Here is a 25,934-nt window from a genome sequence, read left to right as displayed (position 1 = left end):
AAAAGAAACAGTTTTTGTTCTGTAATAGTTTTATTAAACTATTCTTCTGGTTTCAATAAACTATTTCACAAAAATAGAAACAAAAACTGTAAAACTGTATAAAAAAAACTAAGAATTCCGTAAAATAAATAATCGAGTTACTTTTGGGCAAATATTTATATAGGCCACAACCACAATTTTTTTAGATACGAATACATGATTTCAAAAAATTAAAAGATAAAAAAAACCATTAACAAAAAAAAAAAAAAAACTAATAATAATTGACGTGACTACTTTATTTAACTTTTATTTTTTCTCATTTTTATGTGTGTGTTGAAATATATTTTATATTGATAGTGAAAACTTTTTTATTAATCTTTTGGTTCTATGTCTGATAATTTAGAGTTCGGCTATAAAATAAATAAAATTTAGCTAAAAATTATTCTCACCAGTAATTGAACTCGGATTCTCCTAAAAGATTAGTCCTTAAAGAAACTCATTAATCACTTGAATCAATGTCTTACTTTTTCTTTTAGTAAAAGTGTAAGGAAAAATTACACTATATGTCATTTATCTTATTTTTTTGTAACACTTCGGTCCTTTATTTTTTTTTTGTAACATTTTGGTCCTTTATCTTTTATTTGTAACACTTTAGTCCTTTATTTTTCTTTTATTTGTAACGCTTTAGTCCCTTTTTTTTTAACAGTTTGATCCTTTATCTTTTTTTATTTGCAACACTTTGGTCCTTTATTTTTTATAAATAAATAAGATAAGGACCAAAGTGTTACAAAAAAAAAGATAAAGAACCAAATTGTTACAAAAAAAAATAAAGGATCAAACTGTTACAAAAAAATAAGATAAAGGACATGTAGTGTAATTTTGCCAAACTGTAAAACCAACACAAAAGTTTTTCAATTTATACCTCAATAATAAAACCATGAAATCCTTAATTGAGAATTGCTCTCTCTAAGTTAGGAATGATTTTATTTTTGAAAGTGGTAAGTATATCTATCATAAGTTCCACATTCTATTCAAAGATAACCTTCGTCAAAGTTTAGTATATTATCCACAAAATCTTCGAATATAAGCCCATAACTTATTCCTTAAACACACTTAAAGCCAACACAAGATGAAAAACAATGTATATATTTCCAAGAATGAACTCTCATGCACAAGCATGAACAATTAGCGGCTCTTGGTAGCTTCTAGGTAAAAATGAACACATGAATAAATCGAATTCACACTGGATTGAAAGTGATATCGAGATATATGATCGAAGGAAAACTTAAAAGAATTTATTTCTACAACCTATATTAACAAGATGAATCTATATTAACAAGATGAATTTTCTTTTTGGTAGTGAACGTCATCAGAACTTCACATTTCAGCGTACTTGACTTCAGTGGCGGAGATGCCACCCGGCATGCCCTGTCACGTGCCCGGGCTGCCCCACCCCAAATATATATATTTTTTTAAAAAAAATTAATAAAAGAAACAAGAGAAAAAGAAGTAACGAGTTTGCGTTTGAGTATGCGTTTCTCCTTCTCTCTGTTTCATTCATTCCTTCACCGCAAAAAGATCTCGGAAAGGACATTTGCCTCCTAATTTTATGTTAGTAACTAATGGTATGTTATATTTCATCTCTCTTTATGAATTTTATCAAGTGCTCTCCTTTTCTATTTTTTGCTGTTGTATATGTCTTGTTTCCCTGTTATGCTGGTTTGCTTATTGGAGTGGCAGTGGGGTTTCTTTTATTTGTATAGAAAATAGGAGTGAGCTTAAGTGTGTGCTTGTCTTGAGCCTTTTGTATAGTTATCATTTCCTTTTTGTTGTAATCCTTTGTACTCTGTGATGGACTAGCATTTCTTGTGCTGGTTCATTCTTCAATTCAATATATTTAGCCATTTTTTTAAAAAAATATTTCATCTCTCTTATTTGATTATGTTTTGCTGGTTTTTTCTTATTTGACTCATGCTAGCCAAAAAAATATTGCGGTTAAAATTGTGTCCAGGCTCTAATATAATCCTGGCTCCGCCACTGCTTGATTTGCAACACTTTTTGGATGAATGACCTTTTAGGAAGTTCCCGTAAAGTATGTGAGTGAGGACAAAATAAAATACACTTAAAATATGAGAAATGATTTTATGACACTTTTTTTTACACAAATATTACACAAGTGGCATTTTCGTAATTTCCATTATAGTTCAAGGACAAAATTGATTTTTAACCCCAAACCTTCTCTCTCATCTTCTTCTTTTTCGTCCGAAAACCCCAAATTTCCAGTAGTATCTGCAAGCCAGATCAAACATCTAAGTGTGTATGGTGGTGGCGTGACGTCGTGGTGGCAAAGTAAAATATTGTATATTCATACTGTATAAAGTATATATGCTTCCAGAGCGATTCGATTCACTACGGCACCATGTGCATTTCCCCAAGGGTGTCCTAAAGTTCCTCCGCATAAGTGAAGTACATAATCAACTCCAAAGTGTGGCTTTTGTGTGAAAAAAGTTGTGTTATAATAACATAAGTTTTTTGTGTTGGTTTGTGGGGCAATCGACTTTTGTTTGCACAACTACAAAGACATAAACACATCAAAGAAAGATGTGCTTCCTCATTTCTATATATGATGAGTGCTAAAAACAATGATTTTTGTTACATATTTTGAAGCACTTATTAACTTAGTAGACAAGTAAATTTAAATAAAAACCTAACTTTTTGTAAATATTAAGTTTTATTAGTAATATTGTTAATTTAGATACTTTAATCGAGATTTTTTTGCTTCATTTTTTGAAGGTTTTGTGAGCCTAATGGTGAAAGAACTGAAAAGAGTAAAGATTCTGAGTTCGAGTAGGTCTGCTAAGTAAGAAAGCGAGGTCAGAGTTAACAAAGTCAGAAAACAAGGAATTTGTTCACTGAAGAATTCACTCAGCGAGCCTAATTTCGCTCAGAAAAATTTGCAAAAATCTGAAGGGTTGTTTGTACAACTGGCAGATACTTCTGGCCGAAGAAAATTTGCTTAGCTGAATTAACTTTCCCGAAAATAATTTAAACACAATCAGAACAGAACCAGGGTATCCATATTCATTCTTACACACCAAAACCTCAAAGAACCAGAGGAGAAACAAGAGGAAGATAGAGAGTGATCAAGAGGAGCAGAGGAATCATCAATATCATCTTTCCATATCTTCTAGTGATGTATTGTAAGGTTATTATGTATAACTAATTATCTCTATTATTGGGATTAAGTTTAGTTAGTTATGATTCTATTGTAATCTCTAAATTCGGCTGGTTATATATAACATTTATTTCATTATGTTGATAATTTATTTCTATGTTTAATGCTTTTCTGACGTTAAACTTTGAAATTGGTCTTTTGATTTAGAAAGAGCTAGACATAGCCTTTTTATCTAAGGGACATGGAATAAATTCATCTATGGAACTTAATAGTTTGACATAGTGTTAATTTCATAGTCACAATACTATTGGGTCGTAATGTCGTTATACTGATTAATCGTTCGAGACATCGTGGGTTAACAGGTATAAACGAAACTCTCATCGTGCTCCGGACACGGAAACATATGTGAACAATAGGTGAAAGAAAAATTGAAATTTGAAAAATATATAATTGCTTAAGAGGTTGCATTAAAAGAGTAGTTAACGATATCTAATCACAATAGCTTGTCTCTTTATTTCTTCTTGAATTTATCTATGTTATGAGTTTGGATGTTAACAAACACATCATTTCTTTATACTTGAAACAATATTAATTGTTGAACGGTTTCAATGTCGCACCGAGTCCATGTAGATATGATCCTCTAAATACTTATTTTTGATATTGCAAAATACACTGATCATCACACGTCAAAAAAAGAAACGCGTTGAAAGAAGAGTGACGTGGTCAGAAAGCAAAACAAAATTGCCATTCCGGGATTCTTTGCCTCTACTTAATAAAGAAACGCCTAAAAAGAAGGATGACATACTGTCATAAAGCAGAACAAAGCTGATCTTCACCGTTTCATCGCACAACAACAAAGAAATAATAAATAAAAAGAAGGGTTGTGACGTGGTCAGAAAGAAAAATAAAACTACATTTTCCACGTTTCTTCATACTACGACAAAACAAGAAATACGGTTTGAGACTCACATTTCTATCTCTGTCTGTGTGATCCATATTTTCTATTATGTATGTTGAAGATTATTCTAAATTTTTTATGAATAATTTACTTATGGAAAAAAATTAAGTCAAGCTTATAAAAAAAAAACAAATTAAGTTATATAGAGATGCCGTAGAAAAAAAGTCACATAGAGACGTTGAATCAAATGTTAAAAACTATTAAGTAAAAATGCGTACAAAAAACTAATTACAAAAATAAAGATCAATGCGTTCAAAAACTATTTTAGTAAAACATATGCTAAAACAATTAGCTAAATTCAAACTAAAAACTGTAACGCTTAATCCGCTTGTGTGATTAATGTTTTCTATTTTGCTAACTTATATGAATTATAGTGACTAAATTATACAAATACCCTTGTGTAAAAAAAAGAATTACACGAGATAGTGAAACAAGATTGCTACCTTTTTTTTTGCGAAGGAAAGATTACATCATTTTAAAAGTTAGACTTAAATATGAAAAAGGTCCCTACAATTACGGCTCGTTTTGATTTTAGCCCTTGCAAAATAAAAAGTTTGATTTTAGTCCTCGCAAAATACCAAAACTTTAAAAAAGGTTTTGAGGTAAATTTTTGGCTCACATGTCAAGTAATTGATGATTTGACAAATGCTCACTAGGATTTTTGACAACGTGAAATTAACATGTCATTTTCATTTAAAAATAGAAAAACAGAAAATAACATTTCAGATTTTAAAAAAAAAATTGAAAAATAGAAACTTAATATACTTACAAAAAAAAATTAATATATTAGATTTTAAAAAAAATTATCAAATAGAAGAAAGAAATCATGCAAAGAAGAAAAAAGCAGAGAAGAAAAACGCAAAGAAGAAATGGGCAAAAATTAGGGTTCCCAAATCAAAGTTGCGAAAAAATGACATGCAATATTTAATATTATGATATAATAAAACAATGACATGCAATATTTAAAATTATATTAACGATAGTATATCCTTTAAATTCATGATAAAATTGAAAAAATGACATGCAATATTTAATATTATGATCTAATAAAACAATACAACATGGTCAATATATCATTATCATTAGTCAAAAAATATATATTATTACCAAAATTATATTTATTTACATGGTCAATATATCTTTATCAAAGTTATATTTATTTATAGAAACTAAATATTATAAGTTATTTTTAAAATACTTATAATTTAAAATAATGTGTTATTTTTGTCAAAAATAATGTCTTATTTTACCCTCCCCTCGGTCCTTAATATAAGAAAAAAATTACTTTTTAGATTCATTGAAAATCTAATGTATCTAGTCCATATTATTGACCAAATACATTAGATTTTCAATGAATCTAAAAAGTAAAGTGTCTATTATATTAAGGACCGGAGGAAATAAATTATATTTATATGTTATTTTATTTATTGACTAGTATCCTTTTTTAAAAAATAATACTATAATTTTAAAAAACCTTCACCAAAACGGTTACAATAGAAAAAACAATGTTTTCTTTTATTATAATAATCAATATTAGTTTGAGTCACTGTCGACACTTTTACCAAAACCTCGTACATTTACTTAAAATAAATTTATTATTAGATACATATGTAAAATAAATTATTATTATATACGTGATTCGTGATAAGACGAATTACATATATTATATTATAATAACTGTCAATGTCAACAACGTCTCAACTGAAACGTTGTTATAACACGTGAGAAATGAAAGAAGAGAAAAATAAATATGCACATGCAAAACAAATTCGACGTATCCTCGCAACTTTTCTTATCTTTGGTGTCAGTCACCCGTATAGTAACCACTATATTAGATGTAAAGAAGCAAAAAGAGACAAAAGTAAATTACATAATTAATCAATATTAAATTAATTTCTTGACTAGAATCATGATAAGAACTTAATTAAATTAGCTCAGGATGCGTATACATAAAATTTTGTGCCGGTTGTTACCTTTTTCCTTTTTTCTCACTCATTCGGTGAAATGATCTATGCTTATATATTCTCACAATTTTTCTCATATTGATACTAGATTATCAGATCTTAACAGTAGTGACTCATTGTAACAATTCTTCATAAATTTCTGAGTTTTTCAGTTTTTGGTCTCTCATCATATAAAGCGGAGGTTTCAAGCAAAATTAGCTCACATGTTTCAGAATTTTAATTTTAATATAATTTAATAGTATTATAAATTCTTCTTCAATTTTTATCTTCACTAACATCAGCTTCATCATCACTCACCGGTTACTTTAAGGTTGGTAATTCAGAAACCCACATCTTTCAATGTTTCATGAATTGGATCTATGGTTCTGTTTTTTAATTTAATGATGTTTTTAATTTCTTTCATTGATTAAAAAGACTTCAATTTTATTTTCTTCTGTCCTGTTTTATCACTGAAAATGAACCTTAATCAATTACACAGTTCTTGTCGGTTATTGTGTTTTAATTTTCTTGTTGTGAAACATTTTCAATTAAGTTTTTTTTTTTTTTTTTTTTTTTTGGTTATAGGGAAAAATGGAGTTTGGTGAAACAGAGAAAAAAGAGCTTAATTCAAAGGTTCAATGGATACCCACAACACCATTTAAGCCAATTGCTCAAAGACCAGTACCGATCTGCAATTCTGGAGAGAGAAATCAGCTGAATTCTCATTTCAATGGAGAATTTTCATGTAATGAAACTTTAAGCGGTGGAGATGTTAACAACCTGTCAGAAACTGTGGCTGTAGCATCAGACATTGGTGGTGACAATGCTAGAACTAGGGTACAGATATCCTTTGATGATAATGTTCCTAGTTCAAGTAATAGTTTTGCTGAACTTTTGGCTCAGGCAGAGGCGGCGCCATCGTCGTCGTATTCGAATGCATCATATGGATTTCCAGGGAACCAATTTGTTCCTGGTGTGTGGAACTCACAGTTCAACCAAAATTATGCATTTTTATATCAGCAACAACCCTTCCTCAATTTAATTCATAACGGTTACCAAGATCCTCAGGGTAAGTGCATTATTTTTTTGGTTTTGGTACCCTGTTTTTTAGGTTCTAAGTTTTGACAGTTGATTAAACGGTTAATATGTGCGGTGTTTTAAAAACCGAACCGGACATTCAACTGACAAAATCTCCAGGTCATGGTTCAACTTCCCGAACCGAGACAAAACTGCGGTTGAACCGCTCAAATAATCGAACCATAGACAGTACGGATTTACGGTCATTTTTAAAAACACTGTTTACTGTACTAAAATTTCCTATGATATGTTTTATTTAATCATGACCATGAGATTTTGTCAGATCAACGTCTTGTTCGGTTTTTAAAACACTGCACATAGTAATTGAATTGTAGACAGTGTCGTTTTACGGTTCAACCCTTGATTTTTCAAACACTGCTTACTGTATTATAGTTTTGACAGTTGATTAACCAATTACTATGCACAATTTTTAAAACCGAATGGTTCAACTGCTCAAACCGAGACAAAACTGTGGTTTAAACCGCTCAAATAATGGAATCATAGAGAGTGCCGTTTTACAGTTCAACCCTTGATTTTTAAAACACTGCTTACGGTACTATATTTTCCTATGATCTGTTTTATTTTCTCTAAGAAACCATGTCATTCATAGAACTAGCTTTCCAACAAAATCAGTTTTTTTTTACATGATTTTACTTTTGATTTTCAGACTTTGATAAATTTTGGGACCATGTTGATCTGTAGGCACAATATCCACTGTTATATCAAATATTTTTTCAATTCCTCACAATATGTGATTGATGTGAGATCATATGGTTCTAACTTCTAACTCTGGCATTTATATGATGTCCTACAACAGGTACACCGTACTTGGGTTATTATGACAAGACCAATTCCCAGGTTGCTCTGCCTCCAGAAAATAACACAACATCAAAAGACAAACAAGTTGTGGAGACACAAATATGTATGGATCAAAGGGAAGACGAGAATAATGCCTCGGCCACAATGTGCAACAATTCACAAAACAAACTTTATGATCCTGTTATAGACTTGAATGCTGTTTCTACACCATGCAAGGAGAATAACAACCACAATAAGGAAATACACCATGCTATTGATCTTAATGAAATACCCCAAACAAAACCGAAAAGAAGAAAGCATCGCCCAAAGGTCATAAAAGAAGGCAAACCCAAAAAAACTCCAAAGCCACCCACTCCAAAGCCTGATCAATCAAAAGAAAACTCAACTCAAAAGAGGAAGTATGTGAGAAAGAAAGAATCAAACGCAACTCCAGCAGAAGTGACAGGGGAATGCACTGAACCATTGATGTCTGAGTCTGCCAAAAAGACATGTAGAAGGTCCTTAATCTTTGACATACCAGAACAACCAAGAGATGAAAATTCTGCATGCAGAGAAGAAAATGCAACTACATGTTTTGGTGGAGAAATTGGTATAGAGGTCCAGGAAACACATGCTTTACAAGAAGATGCACAAGCCTCCAGCAGTAACGGAAAACTTTCCAATACAGGATCACAAGAAGTTCGTTCCAAGAGAAAACTATCTGGTACCGCAGAACAAGCAGACAGCAGCAGCATTAATATGATTGGGGCCCAATATAATTTAATGCAAGCGTACCAGTCAAAGTATTGGGCCCAATTTCCAAATGTTCAGAAGAAAAAGAGAAGTGAGAAGGGGAAATTTTCAAATACATCTAATACATCTTCCATGGCTGCTATTAAAGATGTACAACTTGCAAGATGCTCTGAAGAAAATGCTAGATCACATCCGGATGCATCAACTTCTAATGGCTGGACTACTGCTTCTGCTTCTGAATATGAAACAGCGAGACTCCTAACCATGCTAGCTACAGAAACAGCTACCTATGACAAATCTCAATCGCTCGAGTACAATTTATTTTCAGGACAAAGCAGACCAACCAAAAAAAGATCCAGAGTCACTACCAGAATTCAAGATTGCACTTCACTGACCATAATTAGAAACTGTGATGCCAAACTGACTAATATTGCAAGCTTAGGCAGCTCTGATAGACAGACATTTGAGGATGCAGAAAGACCACAAACAGGCATTGATGCTCTAGTTGCGGAGATGCGTGCATCACTCACAAAAAAGAAACGGAGTAAAAAGAGAAGTGCGTCAATCAGTTCTGCATATTCTCGCATAAACGAAATGCAACATCAGCCCTTGCAGAATTCATTAGGTATTTCAACTGAAACTTTGGTTTTTTTGGTCAATGATATTATAGTTGTTACAAATCAAACAAAAATAGAAGTATCGTGCAGTTTGTCCTAATTAAGACATTGATGCAGGTGTTGCTTGTGGAGAGAGTTGGAAAAGTGTACCTACTGTGGACACGTTAACACAGCAATTTAGACACCTAAACATATATAGAGAAGCTAGAGAGCTTGTGTTGTGTGAACAGAATGCACTTGTCCCTTACAACCGGCAAAATGAAAAACACAAAGGCCAGGTTCATAAGTATGGCACCATCATTCCCTTTGAGGGTGTGTTTGATCCCATCAAGAAACAGCGCCCACGACCTAAAGTTGACCTTGATGAGGAAACTAATAAAGTGTGGAAACTTCTGATGTTGGATATAAACAGTCATGGGGTTGATGGAACAGATGAAGACAAGGCCAAATGGTGGGAAAATGAACGAAATGTTTTCCGAGGAAGAGCAGAGTCATTTATTGCACGGATGCATCTTGTTCAAGGTATGAGTGATATATTTCAATTTCAAGAATAACAACACTGGACACTTTTATTTTCTCACATTTTTATACATACTATCTGTGCTCTAGGAGGAGAAATGAGAACACTAACCTGTAGGAAAATACAATAAATTTAACATTATCTGTCTTCCTGCCTGAAAATAAAAACACGAGACAAAGGAAGTCACAAATCCTACTTTCAGAGAACCAAGAGATAAAGAGCATTGAAGAAATTTACATAAAATCGACAATAATATTTATTAGTAATAAATTTATTGAAGAAAGATGCCAAGATATACCAGTAGAAAATCCTAACTAGAGCTAAGAATACATTAGCTTAACAAATTAACTGAAATGTTCATATCCATTCTGCATGATTTGGTTACATGGTTAACAAAAAATAATGCATATTCAACAGGAGACAGGCGTTTTTCTCGATGGAAAGGATCAGTGGTGGATTCGGTGGTTGGAGTTTTTCTCACTCAAAATGTCTCAGATCATCTTTCCAGGTATAAATTATGCAAATTTAGTTTATAGGGAAACATACAATTAAATTATATGATTCACCACTTACTTTTTTTCTTTTCTGTCGACAGTTCTGCATTCATGTCCCTTGCTGCTCGATTTCCACTGAAGTCAAGCAGCAACTTCGATACATGCCATGAGGAAAGTGCAAGCATGATAGTCAACACACCAGAGGTGCAGATTGTGGAACCAGAAGAAAATGCAAAGCTGGAAGACATAATATTGAATCAATCTGTTCATGAATTGAGTTCTATGACAAAAGATATCATTGAACATTCTGAAGAAAGAGAAACTGTTGACAGCAACAGCATTGATTCCTGTGGAACTACTGGCAGCTTAAATAGCTTAAAAGATGAATCAAATTGTAAACTGTCAGAACCAGCTCAAAGCAATATTAGGGAACATGGTACAATGGAATTTGTTAATCCAACTACTGGGGAAGGGCATGAAAATTCATGTCGTGGAGGTGTTAGGAAAGAGTTAAATGCTTTATTTTCATCCCATTGCTCCATTGTTACATCTCAATTGTCTGGAGGTTTTTCAATTGATCAAAATCCTGAGAAGATAGGATCATTCTCAGACAGCAATGCAGAAGTAGAAGATCAGCTAAGCACAGCCGAATACAATTTTTCCAACAGTACTTCTTTCAGTAAGCTTCTAGGAATGGCAAGTTCAACCCAGGTACATGAAGTTAACAGTCAGAGAAGCAATCCAACTGAGAGTTTGAGAGATTCATACGGTCAATCTGCAGCTATGAGGCATGACAACCTGGAACAGAACATGGAAAAATCAAATGTTACTCAAAGCTCCTTAGAAGCAATCGTGGCACAATGCAATGACTATAGTCTGAAAATGACCCCCAACTCTGGAGTCCTAGAACTCAACTGCTATAATCCTGTCAATTTTGAAGCCTCATCAAGTGGCTCCTCAATGAATAACATAAGCTCGAGTTCTCCAACAGAGTCTCACAGCATGCTATCCCAAGTCCATCTTCAGCAACAGAGTGATCACAAACAGCACAAGGCTTTCCACATTTCTGGACAAAGTCAAGATCTTATGCAGAAATCAAGGGAACCAGATTCTGGTGACCACAATTATGCTATGACGAATGAAAACAGTAAGTTAGATTCTGCCCCTGTAAAATCAAAAGGCAAGGAGCGCGTGAAAGAGAAAAAGGATAACTTCAATTGGGATAGTTTAAGAATACAGGCACAGGCTAAGGCAGGGAAGAGAGAAAAGACGGAAAGCACCATGGACTCTTTGGACTGGGATGCTGTAAGACGTGCAAACGTAAATGAAATTGCCGATGCAATCAAAGAAAGGGGCATGAACAACATGCTCGCTGAACGTATTCAGGTAGAATCTAATATCCATAAAATGTTTTTTGCTGATTCCCCCCCCCCCCCCCCCCCCCCAAAAAAAAAAAAAAAAAAAAAAAAAACCGTTCAAAACAGCTTATTGTCAACTGATGTATTATGCAGAGTTTCTTGAATCTACTTGTTGAAAAACACGGGGCAATTGATCTCGAGTGGCTGAGAGATGTTCCACCTGACCAAGCAAAGTAAGTCCAGAGATTAATTGAACTGTTTTTTTCAAATTGTACTTCCCACACATTGTAAGCTTGTCATGATTATATAATTGGTGAAACCAACATACTGTGTTCTTGCAAACACAAATAGATGCATAGTAGATGCATAATCATCAAGCAGTTAGACCTACTGCACCCAAGCATGATAAAATGCATAATGTTACTTCAATTTATATATGCAGAGAATTCTTGCTCAGCATAAGGGGATTGGGATTGAAAAGTGTGGAGTGCGTGCGACTATTAACACTGCACCATCTTGCTTTCCCGGTAAGCTGCAAATAGAAGTATGTAATTACATTATTAATTATAAATACAGAATATATTTGAACAGTTAATAATGTGCAATAGGTGGACACAAATGTTGGACGTATTGCAGTGCGATTGGGATGGGTACCTCTCCAACCACTGCCTGAGTCACTACAGTTGCATCTTCTAGAATTGTGAGTACTACATAAATAGATCATACAAGACAGTTATTCAATTAGAAAAGAGCTAACAATATCAATCTATACAGGTACCCAGTGTTGGAATCCATACAAAAATATCTCTGGCCCCGACTGTGCAAGCTTGACCAAAAAACATTGTAAACATTTATTTTCAGTTTACAGTTAAAATATACAAGTGTTTTTTTTTCTTTCTCGGTGTACGTTTAGCAAGGCTAATTTATCTAAGAATTAAGTTTTGACCAATGCCCTAAACGTAACTTTTAAACAATACCATACAGTCATGCATTGCCACATTGTTCAGAGAGTTTGATTATGGCAAAAACAATTTAGTTATGCGGCAATACACAACTGCATGGCAGCGTATACAAGTTTCCTGCTAATACTGGATAAAAAATTGAACTCCACATCTATTGATTTTTTTTGTCATGTTTTGTTTAAGGTACGAGCTGCATTACCAGCTGATTACATTTGGAAAGGTAAACTATATTTTCTCGTACATCAGAAACTGACCATATATTAGTAAAACATAGTTTAAACTAAAACTAATGCATGCAGGTCTTCTGTACAAAAAGCAAACCAAATTGTAATGCATGTCCAATGAGAGGGGAATGCAGACACTTTGCAAGTGCTTTTGCAAGGTATTTCTCTTAGAAGATTATTTGCACCCATCATCATGTTTACAATAAATAATGAGGAGAAAATAACCTTTGATATGTGACACAACACCATCCACTACTTGATTTTACATACACTAGAAGTACTGTAGATATTTCTGTCAGAAGGATAAAGAACTTTAGAGTTATGAAGTTCATATGTCCCTTACTAAATTACTATTATGTTTTATACATGACTATTTTCACAACATTCTAATTGCATTATCTTGTTAAAACTGTGAACTTAGTAAACAGTTTTAACAGTTAAAACTTTGAAAATTCAGTAACTTACATATATTCCAAGTTATCATATATCAATATACAAATGAACAAATGTTGAATGCAGTGCAAGGCTTGCCCTCCCAGGACCAGAGCAGAAGAATATAGTTATCTCAGGTGGAAACAATGCAACTGATCAGAACCCATCAGTAATCATCAATCAGTTGCCCCTGCCTCTCCCAGGACCGGAGCAGAAGAATATCGATATTACAACTGGAAACAATGTAGCTGATCAGAACCAATCAGTAATCATCAATCAATTGCCCTTTTCTATCACTGAAAACACAAACCAAGCAGAAGAACATCATCAGACAGTAATGATCAGGCAACTTGGAACGAACTCTGAAATCGATATTTGCCAACCCATTATTGAAGAGCCAGCAACTCCAGAACCAGAATGCTCTGAAGTATTTGAAAATGATATAGAGGATGCTTTCTATATGGATTCAGATGAAATTCCAACCATCAAACTAGACATAGAAGAGTTCACTACGAATTTACAAAATTATATGCAAGAAAACATGGAACTTCAAGAAGGTGAAGTGTCAAAGGCCTTGGTTGCTCTAAATCAAGAAGCTGCCTACATTCCTACACCGAAGCTAAAGAACGTCAGCCGGTTGCGCACAGAGCATTCTGTGTAAGTAAAAAACTAACTTATCTCCAACTAGTTAATTAAATAGTTTAACTAATGAAATGTGGGGCAAAGAAATTGACAAATATTCTAAAAAATGAAGATTACACAAAGATGGAGATTACACCCTGAGGAGTTAGATAATAATTTCATCCAACATATATGATTTAGTATTTGACATGAAGTTTTTGTAGGCATCATATCCATTATATTAGTCAAATACTATGATAATTTATGCTGATATTTGTTTATCTTCCTGCAGTTATGAACTCCCAGATACACATCGTCTTCTGGAAGGGGTTAGTGATTGCTGGGTCTGTTACTTACAGTTGTGTTTATGCTATATGCCCAACTTTACTTATTTTGTTATGCAATACAGTGGGAAAAGCGAGAACCTGATGATCCTGGCAAATACCTTCTAGCTATCTGGACTCCAGGTGGGCCAGAAATAACTTGACTACACTGCCCCCTTATAGATATGAATTAGATTGGTTGTAAAGTTATTGTCAATATTATACGGAAGTAATAATTTGGGAAGTCTTACAATATAATTTAGTTCTCTGGCGTTTTCTGATTTATTTGCCGAATACATTAATGTGTACATCAGGTGAGACAGCAAATTCTATTCAACCACCGGAAGGAAAATGCAGCGCTCAGGAACGTGGCCAGCTCTGTAATGAGGAGGAATGCTTTTCGTGCAACAGTTTCCGTGAAGCTAATTCACAAATAGTTCGAGGGACTATCCTGGTATGAATGCTTAACCATGCAATGTTTATTAATTGTTATTGTTATACATTGTAGTGGAAAAATAAAGGGTTGGGTGGGGGAGTAATTTCCATATAAATGCAAGGATTCTTACCCTGACTTGAAATAAATTATGAATAGATACCATGTCGAACAGCTATGAGAGGGAGCTTTCCGCTAAACGGCACCTATTTTCAAGTCAATGAGGTAAAGTAGTGAGAAATATCATATCATCAAATTTATTTCCTTTAATATATTCATTTATGTCTCTAATTCAAGAACTTAAAAAGTAAGTGTCATGTGAGGCAGGTTTTCGCAGACCATGAATCAAGTCTTAACCCGATCAGTGTTCCCAGAAGTTGGATATGGAACCTCAATAGGAGAACAGTGCATTTTGGAACCTCCATACCAACCATATTCAAAGGTAAACACAATTTAAAAGTTAAACATTTATAGCAAATCTCAAACAACTGATTCTAATATGCACTCTTTGTTACGCAGGTTTAACAACACCAGAAATTCAACAGTGCTTCTGGAGAGGTAAGATATAGTTCCCAGATTGTAATATTGTCTTCTGTGATTGAATATCCTTATTTAAACTTAGTAGAGAGGCATTTCACAATATGTGCGACAATGCCACATACTTGTGTAAATGCTACACAATCATCTACGAGAAAATAACGTGAACATATAACAACAAACCTGTCTAAACAATTACTAAAAATGTTTCGCAGGGTTTGTCTGTGTGCGAGGATTTGACAGGCAAACACGAGCACCCCGTCCTTTGAAAGCTAGACTACATTTCCCAGCTAGCAAATTGGCCAAGACCAAGGAGAAGCCAAAAAACGACTCCACGGCCGCAAACACACAAGGATTGAATTCAAAACAAAATGCAGACCAGCCAGAATTTCTTGCTAGCATTCCCAACTTGCGACAGAATGGCGGATCCTGAAGATACAACATATTTTTTCCATCCTGTAACATGTGTATAATAGCAGGGTCATTGCTAACCAACTTTAAGCCCGCCGATGGTGCAAAGAGACCGGACCGGGCAGTTTTTTCGGACCAAACCTGTATCATGGTAAAATTTAGGTTCTTAGCTTTCATGAAGAGTAATGTGAATGCATAAATACTCATGTAATTTAAATTTTATGCACCTCAATTTACCAATTCCGTTTAAACAATTAATTAGTCAAAATTTTACTTTTCACCGTTCTTTTATGTTTGATGAAAATTTGATCGTAAATATTATTTTAACCTAACTATTTTTGTTACTATTTCTGAACAAATCGAAGTTGAGAACTAAAATCAAATTTTATAGAAGATTAAAAATGTTGAATAAAACTGCATTTGGATCAAAGTAAAGTGAAGAAACGTACCTTGGAAGTTTTGTGTTTCACGAACAAAAATACGAAAAACTTTTTCGTAGAGAAATACGAAGTAGATTGTGAAGTGTTGTTCGGTGTTTCTTTCTTCTTGTTGTTTCTTGGCCAAACTTGCTAGCTGTGTAATGCAGTATAGTGGATAGTTTCCGCCATTTTCATACTTCTTCCCTCTCTTTCTCTTCTTTTTGTCACTATCTATTTACTCTGTGACGGTGTTTGTTGTCGTTGAGCAATTGGGACTCTTTTTTGACTTTTGATTGTGTCGATGGTGAAGTAAGTGGTGGGGACCAGCTGGACTGAGATGGGCCAGTTCGGATTGGTCAATAAGATTGGCCCATATTCTAAATATTTTTTTCACTAGAGATGTTATTCGCACCTGAATTGCTTACACTAGAAAACGCACCGGTGTAAGATATTTTTCGATGAGATTTGTACTACGAGCAAATATCTTCAGGTAAGGTTTATACTACAAGATGATATCTCCTAGTAGATGGAGGATTCTGATCAATTTAGGAAAGACGAAGAGCAGACACATTCCGATCAATTTAGGCTACGTAGCTCAATTGATGCTGAAAATGGATTGAACATGTACTTGAACCTCAGTGTACGTGGTTCAATTCACACGGAAGGCAAAAACTCCACTAGTGAAGGGGGTGGAGAAGATCGTGAGGTGACAGTGTCGGGACCACCTAAATTGGTGGGGCCTTGACTATTACATCGTGTATTGTTATCATCTATGTCTAAATCCTTGAAGTGTTGTATGCACTCCAGATGAACATGTGTGGTGTGTTTATAAGATGAAGTGGTGGGACCCACAGAGAATATATACAATGTGATGTGATTGTGTGTGCCATGTGAGGGTCTTTGTTAGCCTTGTCTTTGTCACAATCAATCTTATGTATGTATTTTTAAATGATTTAATTTGTATACATCAACTACGTAAAAAAATTTACACATGTATTCAATCAAATCACTTCCTAATACCACTTTTTAGGTAAATTTATAAACTATCTATGCAAACATCTACTTAACATTATTTGATTTGATACCTATGTAATTTTTAATAGTGTCATTGTGTTATGGGCTAGACTTTTGTGTTGGCCCAAATCCAATGTCACATCTATCGGTCAAATGCTACATCTATTGACCTATCTATATATACAACCTTTCACCACCTCCAAAGACATGTCTCACTCTAACCTATACCTCAACCTTAAGTGGGTCATCAAAATTAGTGATCAACAATTCACTTGGGGGATATCAATATCTACATAACAATCATTAGGTTATGAGAATTTTTGATCTTCGACTTTTAATATCCAATTGGAAAATTCTTCCAATTAAGAATCATTGTTATGAAGAATTAATTATTGCATGAATGATATCATAATGGATTCCGCTTTGAACATGTAGTATTTGTCGGAAATTACCACAAAAAAAAAATCAATTACTTTTCCTCCAAAAATATATTGATGACTCATTTGATCTAGTCGTTATATCTTTTGGTGTTTGGTCAAAACATTTCAAAATAAAACTTGTTAGCCATTTGAGCTTCATCCCAAATTATCAACTTTGTTAATTTCGAAAGTTTTGTGCGGTCACGCCCTTTATCTATATTACATCTCGAAGATTCAAGTGTGGATATTGGAATCTTGATTTTTTTTTTTAATATGCTCTTCGACCTCCCTGTAGCAATGAGCAATTCCAGATGACATCACTGTCAAAACAATCTACTCTCTTAATCGAATGTAAGAAGCTAAAGTTCTCCACATATAAGTCTTCCTTGTGTCTCCATACCCATATATATATATATATATATAAAAAGCACACCACCATTTTAAGGGAACGAGTGTCAAAAGTATTTACTCCTTAGACCGATTCATTAATTATGAGTTTAATAATCAACTTCTTAGGCTAATTTATTATTTAAATTAAATATTTTATTTTTTTTGACAAATTATGTTTTTTTTTAAGGATAACTTGTATTAAAACAAAATAGACGAAGTACACGATGTCCATATGATTAAGAACAAAATACAAAGAGGAACATAGTTAGGGATAGAGTCGGCCCATTTGGCCAGTTCGTGGGTAACCCGATTACCCTCCCTATTGACCCATAAAATGTCGGCATAAGGGTTATCTTCGAGAAACTTCACACAACGGCTAACAATGTCACTCCAGCTCTTCCAAATCTATCCTTCTCTTTCACATTTTTCACAAGGATCTGAGAGTTCAATTCAAAGATTACATTCTTTTCATCGAGATTCTCTATTCAAATTCAAATATTATATTCTTTTCACCGAGATTCTCTATCCAGATCTAAAGCATCATTCAACCCCATAACTTTCCCTAAAACTACATCATCCGATCCCACGTATGCCCGCGTTGCAGCTCCAACGACGATCTTGTCCGAACGTCTAAGGATCAACCCAACAAACAAATTAAGTATTTTAGTTATTTCACAATTTGTATAAAGAAAATAATAATTTGGTCTTCACAATTATCTCTATTGGAGAAAAAAAAAAGTTGGATCTTCACTTAATTTTTTTTTACAATCACCACTTATTATTACAGCAACACATCAATTTTTCGTACCACTATATATACTCTGACTCTGAGAAACAATGATTGTGTTTTCGATCTAAGCACTGTAAAATCTAATCTCAATCTCAACACCAGCTCAATTTATCTAATTACTGATTCAATAATCACGTTGCTCTCAACGTATAAAAAACCATCAATTCTCTGATTCTATTTACTCTATCGATCTCTCTCTTCTCTTTCTTTTATTTTTTCCCCATCCATGCGAAATTGGGGATTAGGGTTTATCTCAATACTCATTGTACAATTTTGATTGATTCATCTATGTTATTTTCCAATTCTTTTTTATTTACAATAAAATCCGCGCGATAATAATAATCATCAAGCGCGATGCTATATTTCTTGTTGTAAATCTAGTGGATTAGGGTTAGAATTAGGGTTTTAGATTTAGATTTGTTGTGTTTGAATTTGATTTGATGGATATGGAGAGCACGCGTAGATCGTTGGATAGATCGAGAGAACCAGGTGCTAAGAAGCCTCGATTGATCGATGAGCTTCAACAAGGTTCAAATCCAACTGCACGACCGTTTTCTCAACGACAAGGTGGTGGTTCTGGTGTTGCTTCGATGTTATCGGCCGGTAGGTTTCGAATGAACGATAGAGATTCTGATAGCAGTGACGGTGGTTATCACCCACAACCACCGCCGCATCAAGAGCTTGTGACTCAGTATAAGGCTGCTCTTGCTGAGCTTACTTTCAACTCGAAACCGATAATTACCAATTTGACTATAATTGCTGGAGAGAATCTTTCTGCTGCAAAATCAATTGCTGGAGCTGTTTGTGCTAACATTCTAGAGGTGAATCTCAGTTTATTTACACTGAGTAATTGTTTGTGTTGTGTTTGTATTGTATCTCTTTTGGTTTCTGTTTTATAATTTATAGCTGATTAGATTCAATTCAATTGTAATTGATTTGGAAGTGGAATTTGAATGAGAAAGTGCACTTTGATGTTATCTTTTTTTGGTTTTGATGGTTTTGATTATATGCTTGTGCTATTGATAAATTGGTTTAGTGTTGTTTGTACCCGTCGTGTAAGGGTTTTTCGGTATAATGGTGAATGTTAATTAGAAAAGCTGGTGTTTGTCATTTATCCATTTTTGGGAACTGGCTCCATAGCCTAATAGAGTCCATATGCAACTGGCAAGCATCATCATTGGAATGTGGTGCTTTGTGATTCTCCTGGTCTGTTGTTGACTTTGTATGCAAAGGGCAAGGGGTTAAGAATGTTTGGAAACATGTGTGTTTTTGTGTCTGACATGGGGAAATAAATGTCAGTTTCCTTTCTCAAATAGGCTTGAAGTCAACTTTTGGCGAAATTTGATGATAAGTTCTAATATTGCAATATATTATTGGTTTAAGTTCCTCGTTTACATTTGTTAGGGCAATCTAACTTCTAGCCCATTGCTTGTTTGTGCATTCGTCATAAGAAAGGGTGTGTTTAATTGAACAGTTTTAATAACTTTACAGGTACCAAGTGACCAAAAGCTGCCATCTCTTTATCTCTTAGACAGTATTGTTAAGAATATTGGGCGGGATTACATAAAATACTTTGCTGCCAGGCTACCCGAGGTCAGATATCTATAGTTTTTCCTTTCATTGGCCTTTGTCCCTTTATTTTAATATAGTAATATACTTATTATCATCTACGATGAAGGATTTAGATTGTGAAATGAAATCATGAAAATTTACACTAGACTGTATAAATGTGATTTGGTTACAACTTATATGTATAATGATACTGAAATAACTCTGACATTGCCATAAAAAATGAATTATCTAACCGTTAACAAATGGAGTTTTTAAATTTGCATTCTCCTGCAACTGCGAGTATTTTCTAATTTTATACACCTATTTTTAACTAGGTACTTGCCAATTACTCCTTTACATTTTAGGTATACTGCAATACATACAGACAGGTTGAGCCTCCTGTCCATTCAAGTATGAGGCATCTTTTTGGAACTTGGAGAGGTGTCTTTCCTCCTCAGACCCTTCAGATAATTGAGAAGGAACTAGGCTTCACTCCAGCAGTCAATGGTTCAGCTTCTGCATCTGCCACCCTTAGAAGTGATTCTCAGTCTCAACGTCCAGCTCATAGCATTCATGTGAATCCCAAATATTTAGAAAGGCAGCGTCTTCAGCAGTCCAGCAGGGTAGGTGAAATGATTTCAAATAAACCAATACTTTAAATAATAGAAATGTTGAATTTGATTGGAATAGGTCAATATTAGGTAGTAGTGCAGAGAATTTATTTTTGATGAATCGGAATCACAGTCACGTGTTCCTTGAATGATGAAACAAGAATGAAAAATAAACCATTGCCATCAAATTTTGAGCTTGATAGATTATTACTTAATGAAACAAAATACAGTATCCTAGCAATTTGTTTATTTAAGCATTTTTGAACTTTCAAACCAAATGCATGAAGTGTCCTAATTTTTTTCCTGCTATATGGTGAGTTTTAAGGTTTCGTTCATGGTACGGCATATGGTACACGTGCTAATAATCTTTACAAACTTCATTTATAAGTAATATTTTGAAATTTAAACACTTCATAATAATTTTAACTACATATTTAGATTTCAAAAAACGTCATCTGATTCACGATACTTATCACGAACCAACAGCTATTTCATACCCTGCATGCCTTTAAAATTTGTCAAGTTATAGCACTTGATATCTTATAACACATGCCTTTTTTACACCCCATCTCTGGTACTTAATTATTTTGTCTTGTCTTTTTTTGTCTCATGCAGACCAAGGGAGTATTTAATGATATGACTGGAGTTATTTCAAACTCAAATGAGGAACCAGAGAGGCCAGATAGAGCTTTGGGTGCTGCACGACCATGGCTGGATCCTAGGATTAACATGCATGTTAGTGAAGCAATTTTTCTTTTCCTTTTTATATTATTCAATCTGTCAATTCTCATATTTTAATATAATGGTGTATATTGCAGAATAATCAGCGTACTCATAGAGATGCATTTAATGATTCTGTTCCTGAAAAGAGCATTGGCGGTGCCTACGGAGACACTGAATATAATTCTAGTCTTTCAAATAATTTGGGCTCAGGTGTTGGAAGAACTGGAAGTAGGCTCATTGGCGGTGTTGCAGAGACGTTATCCGGGCAAAGAAGTGGTTTTGGCCTCAAACATGGTTTTTCAAATCACGAAGCACCGAAACCTATGAATTTGGATGCACATAACATTAGGAACAGTGTGATGTCAAGGAACTGGAAAAATTCAGAGGAAGAGGAGTTTGTGTGGGATGAGATGAACTCTGGTGTGCCTGATCATGTACCTAATGTCTCTAGCAACTTGAGCTCAGACCCATGGATGGCCGATGATGACAATTTGGTAAGCTTGCTAGATAAAAGGTCAATTGCACTTTGCTACCCCATTTGTTTGTCCAATTTCAGTTTGTTTCCCAATATACAAAATGAGGTGCTTTCCAGTTTGATCTACCTTGTTTTTATTGGAATGCGTCCCTTGTCCTTCAAGATAGAAATTTACATTCTGCAAATTTGAGAAGCCCATGGACTACAAGTAATTTTATGGCAACAATTAAGAAGACTAATTCACGTTGTCTGATTTTGATGAGGATGCTCCACAAGAAACTAGCTTGTGGTTTTTGCCACAGTTAGAGCATCATTTAGAGTCTATTTCTTGTCTTGAAAAGTCATTTGTATGTAAGTTCCAAAGGAGAGTGCAACATGGTAAAATGCTTGATGGGAAAGTAAATGCCTAACAAAATAGGGAGGCAAAGTATAATTGGCACTAACAAAACTTACGTACCAGATTGGAGCAGCACAAAACTGGAGCCAAGGAACAATTTATTTATAGAAACAAAAGAAATTGGCAAAGATAATAATATGCCTAATTCCGTTGACTTAAAAAAATATTAATTTAAATTCCAAATAACCTAATAAAACTAAGACATATTCCCTAATTCAACTTGGCATAAGATATCCTAGGACTTAACAATTAACACTAATAATAAATCTGTAATTATAAAGCATAATTCTCAAATGGTAAATGCATTGTGAATTGATACGACGGTCTTATATTTCACCCCTTCATTCTGCACCACTAACATTTACATATTTATATATTTCATCTGATATTCTTGACCAATTTTGCTTTCTGCATGCAGGAAACTGAAGATCACCTCCAAATCACACACCCAATTGGAAGAAAGGTTGATAAAGAAATATCTACCGTTAAGAAACAACTACCATCATCTGGGGGTCATCCATCATTATCATGGGAATTGCAGAAGCAGATCCCAAGTTCCAAACTGAATATGAAGTCAGGTCACTCAGAAATATCTGTTTCTGCTCCGAGTGGCTTACCTAAAAGTTCAAATTCTTTGGCTGTGAAGATAAAGAATCAGTCTTCTATGCTGCATACAATAGGAACAGCCAAAATTATGGGACAGCAGGAATTTGATTCTGAGGGGGCCGAATCCCCTTCTGAACAGTCACCTTCCCGACAACAGTCTCTATCAGTGCCAGTAACAACACATCACCCTCCTTCAAGTCAATATATTAGAGATCCCGCACCTGCCATTGGTCCCAATGTTCAGGTTGGTAACTTTCGAAAATCCCAAGAAAAGGACATGCGGGGTCTATTATTATCTTCGGCAACTTCTTATCAGCCAAAACCTCAGCAACGTCAGCTGGGCCCTTCACAGGCTGAAGTTACTCTTAAAGCTAAGCAGCCACTCAAGTCTAAAGTTTCTTTAGCCAAAGCCAAACCCACAGCCACTTTAGAAAAGTCAACCACAAAGAATCTTCCAGCTCCATCTGTGAAGAGTGGAATCATCCCGAACAAATTAATTACCAAAAGTCTGGATGCAAGTAATCGTCCATCTCAATCAGGGGTTAAGCCTACTCGGTCAGTTGGTCCTTCCCCTACCACATTTGTTTCTCCGGGTTCTTCAGCCGTGTCATTAGGTTCTCCAAATGATTATCCACAGGCTTCGCCAAAACTACCTCAAGGGAAGGCTGGAAAGAAGCAAAAGGATTCTAATCAATCCTCTGCTTCCTCTAATGAACGTGGCGCATCAGCTCCTAGCTCAAATGCCACCAATAAGAATACCTTAAATCCATTTTCAAATCTTTTAAGCTCTTTAGTTGCCAAAGGTTTGATATCTGCAGGAGCGGAGTCAGCAGCTGTATTGCCAAGTGAGATGGTGATGCGATCGAAAGACCAAACTGAAAACATTACTTCCAGTTCCTCTTCGCCAGTTGCTTCAGCTCCTGATTCTGCAGCCGTCCCGGTAAAATCTTCCAGAGATGAGGCAGATGCTGCTGCAAAAGCCTCACTTGCCTTGTCTCAATCAACTAGCACAGAAATTAGAAATCTCATTGGCTTTGATTTCAAACCTGATGTAATTCGAGAAATGCACCCACATGTAATCACAGAATTATTGGATGAACTCCCACATCATTGCAGTAATTGTGGTATTAGGCTTAAACAGCAAGAACAGTTTGATAGGCACTTGGAATGGCATGCTACAAAAGAAAGAGAACAAAATGGTCCGACTGGATCATCAAGAAGATGGTATGCAAAATCAGATGACTGGATTGCTGGCAAGGCCGAATATCTATCCGGGTCTGAATTTACTGATTCTGCCGATGAATATGATGATAAAATGGGAGACGGCAGTCAATTGGATTCTATGGTTGTAGCAGATGAAAACCAGTGCTTGTGTGTATTGTGTGGGGAGCTATTTGAAGATGTATACTGTCAGGAAAGCGACCAGTGGATGTTCAAGGGGGCTGTTTATCTGAACAATTCAGATAGCGATAGTGAGATGGAAAGTAGAAATTTGGGCCCCATCATTCATGCTAGATGCTTATCAGAGAACTCAATATCTGGTGTGGCCAATACAGTAAGGCTCATAGTGAATTGAATGGATGTCTTCAAGTTGATTTTTGAGGCTTCAATTAGTCTTACTTGAAAGAGAACGTTCAAATTTTTAGTAGTTATTGACTGTACCTGTTCTTTATGCAGGAACATGATTAATATGTTACCCCTATAGCATTGGAGCTGAGGTAAAGTCAGAGGCTCATCAAGGGTACGCAGGTTCTCGTTGCGCACTAAAACTAGATGGCCCTTTCACATTTAAAATCATTGCCCCTATCTGCTCTCCAAAACAATCAGACAAATTTTGTGCCCTTTTTGTTTCTTTTTATTGTACTAGAGGGAGGAAAGAGAAATTAAGCAGCATTCAAAATATATAAACGTGAGATAGTTTTTTTGCAGCTAAACCTTGTCTTTGATATTGTTGAGATAACTTTATTTTATGATGGTGATGAAGTGGATCTTCACATTTTAACGCATATGGGGATAATACAGGGGTTATGCACCAAGGCCATCGTCATCCAAATGGCGGATAACATTATTGTTGTCATTAAAATAACTGATTTTGATTCCCCTATCCCCAGACTTTTAATTTTCCGTTGTTAAATCTGCACATTTTGTTTGAGAGGGAGTTGAAAGTGCAGTAATACTCATTACCTGTCTATTATTGGTTTCCTGAATTTGTCAACTGCATAATCAATAATGATGCATTGTGTCATTTGTTGCCAACTATTGACTTAAGTTTTTGGTTGTTGATTTGGTTGAGAAGTGCTCCGTATGTGCTTGTTATAGGAATTAAGTAGTTTATTTTAAGTTTATCAAAAAAAAAAAAAGTAGTTTATTTTAAATAATAGTTCATCTTATGTCATTTTACTATTTTAGCTCTAAGGGTTGTATGTAAAGTCATGTTGCCTCATTTTGACAACCAATCAAGATTCAACAAATTATCTTCTACTCTCAAACTCTCTCTTTCAATATCATGCTTGCATAATTTCTCTTTGGTACTAGATTCTATGTTAGATCATTGGAATCCCTACTCTTGAGACTTGATTCTACCGGATCGTCCCTAGAATCTATGTACCCGTTTTTTATCGGTTACAGTGCTATTCTAGGCCTAGGATGCTTCCGGTCTTTGTTTTTTATATGCTCTGCAGACAATTATCAACTATTTGATGTCAGAGAACTTGATTATTATCTGTTTTATGAGATTTAATGTTTAGATTTTCTGAAATAATAATACCTATATTTGATAGTGATCGCTGATTATTTCAGGAAAAATCTAAATATTTTATGTTGTACATTTATCAGTTAGTATAACATAACTGGCAGTTTATCTGTTATCTTTTTTAAATTCATGTGCTATTATAACAAAAAAAAAAATATTCATGTGCTATTGT

General features: G+C 34.5%; 2 protein-coding genes across 4 annotated transcripts; both read left to right on the top strand.

Annotated features, from left to right (window-relative positions):
• Window positions 1-5,933: 5,933 nt before the first annotated feature.
• On the top strand, window positions 5,934-15,895 carry LOC123890426 (protein ROS1A). The gene is made up of 20 exons (XM_045940041.1): window positions 5,934-6,386; window positions 6,641-7,124; window positions 7,950-9,308; window positions 9,418-9,822; window positions 10,238-10,328; window positions 10,416-11,700; window positions 11,826-11,905; window positions 12,115-12,199; window positions 12,281-12,372; window positions 12,447-12,515; window positions 12,818-12,854; window positions 12,934-13,016; window positions 13,378-13,947; window positions 14,204-14,240; window positions 14,321-14,378; window positions 14,549-14,688; window positions 14,827-14,892; window positions 14,995-15,109; window positions 15,187-15,225; window positions 15,420-15,895. The coding sequence occupies exons 2-20, from the start codon at window positions 6,647-6,649 to the stop codon at window positions 15,635-15,637; spliced, it is 5,307 nt and encodes a 1,768-aa protein (XP_045795997.1). The 5' UTR covers window positions 5,934-6,386; window positions 6,641-6,646; the 3' UTR covers window positions 15,638-15,895.
• Window positions 15,896-18,559: 2,664 nt separating this feature from the next.
• Window positions 18,560-25,016, top strand: LOC123890425 (polyadenylation and cleavage factor homolog 4). 3 transcript variants are annotated; one of them, XM_045940039.1, is made up of 7 exons: window positions 18,560-19,468; window positions 20,139-20,240; window positions 20,564-20,821; window positions 21,425-21,544; window positions 21,628-22,026; window positions 22,823-24,565; window positions 24,688-25,016. In XM_045940039.1, the coding sequence occupies exons 1-7, from the start codon at window positions 19,088-19,090 to the stop codon at window positions 24,697-24,699; spliced, it is 3,015 nt and encodes a 1,004-aa protein (XP_045795995.1). In that variant the 5' UTR covers window positions 18,560-19,087; the 3' UTR covers window positions 24,700-25,016. The 3 variants fall into 3 exon arrangements, with proteins under 3 accessions (XP_045795995.1, XP_045795994.1, XP_045795996.1); XM_045940040.1 differs by having other exon boundaries at window positions 19,449-19,468; window positions 20,534-20,821; XM_045940038.1 differs by having other exon boundaries at window positions 18,654-19,468; window positions 22,823-24,774.
• The last annotated feature ends 918 nt before the right edge of the window (window positions 25,017-25,934 follow it).

The sequence above is a fragment of the Trifolium pratense genome, linkage group LG6, assembly GCF_020283565.1.
Source record: "Trifolium pratense cultivar HEN17-A07 linkage group LG6, ARS_RC_1.1, whole genome shotgun sequence".
In the NCBI taxonomy this organism is placed as follows: Eukaryota; Viridiplantae; Streptophyta; class Magnoliopsida; order Fabales; family Fabaceae; genus Trifolium; species Trifolium pratense.
This window is presented reverse-complemented; position numbering and strand designations above follow the sequence as displayed.

What these genes read in the sequence shown, in the direction of transcription:
- LOC123890426 (XM_045940041.1), top strand. Translation starts at nt 6,647, where the DNA reads ATGGAGTTTGGTGAAACAGAGAAAAAAGAGCTTAATTCAAAGGTTCAA. An exon ending in ACGGATGCATCTTGTTCAAG is followed by an intron (nt 9,823 to 10,237) that starts GTATGAGTGATA and finishes CATATTCAACAG; the next exon opens with GAGACAGGCGTTTTTCTCGA. An exon ending in CAGTTGCATCTTCTAGAATT is followed by an intron (nt 12,373 to 12,446) that starts GTGAGTACTACA and finishes CAATCTATACAG; the next exon opens with GTACCCAGTGTTGGAATCCA.
- LOC123890425 (XM_045940038.1), top strand. Translation starts at nt 19,088, where the DNA reads ATGGATATGGAGAGCACGCGTAGATCGTTGGATAGATCGAGAGAACCA. An exon ending in TTGCTGCCAGGCTACCCGAG is followed by an intron (nt 20,241 to 20,563) that starts GTCAGATATCTA and finishes TTTACATTTTAG; the next exon opens with GTATACTGCAATACATACAG. An exon ending in TGGCCGATGATGACAATTTG is followed by an intron (nt 22,027 to 22,822) that starts GTAAGCTTGCTA and finishes TTCTGCATGCAG; the next exon opens with GAAACTGAAGATCACCTCCA.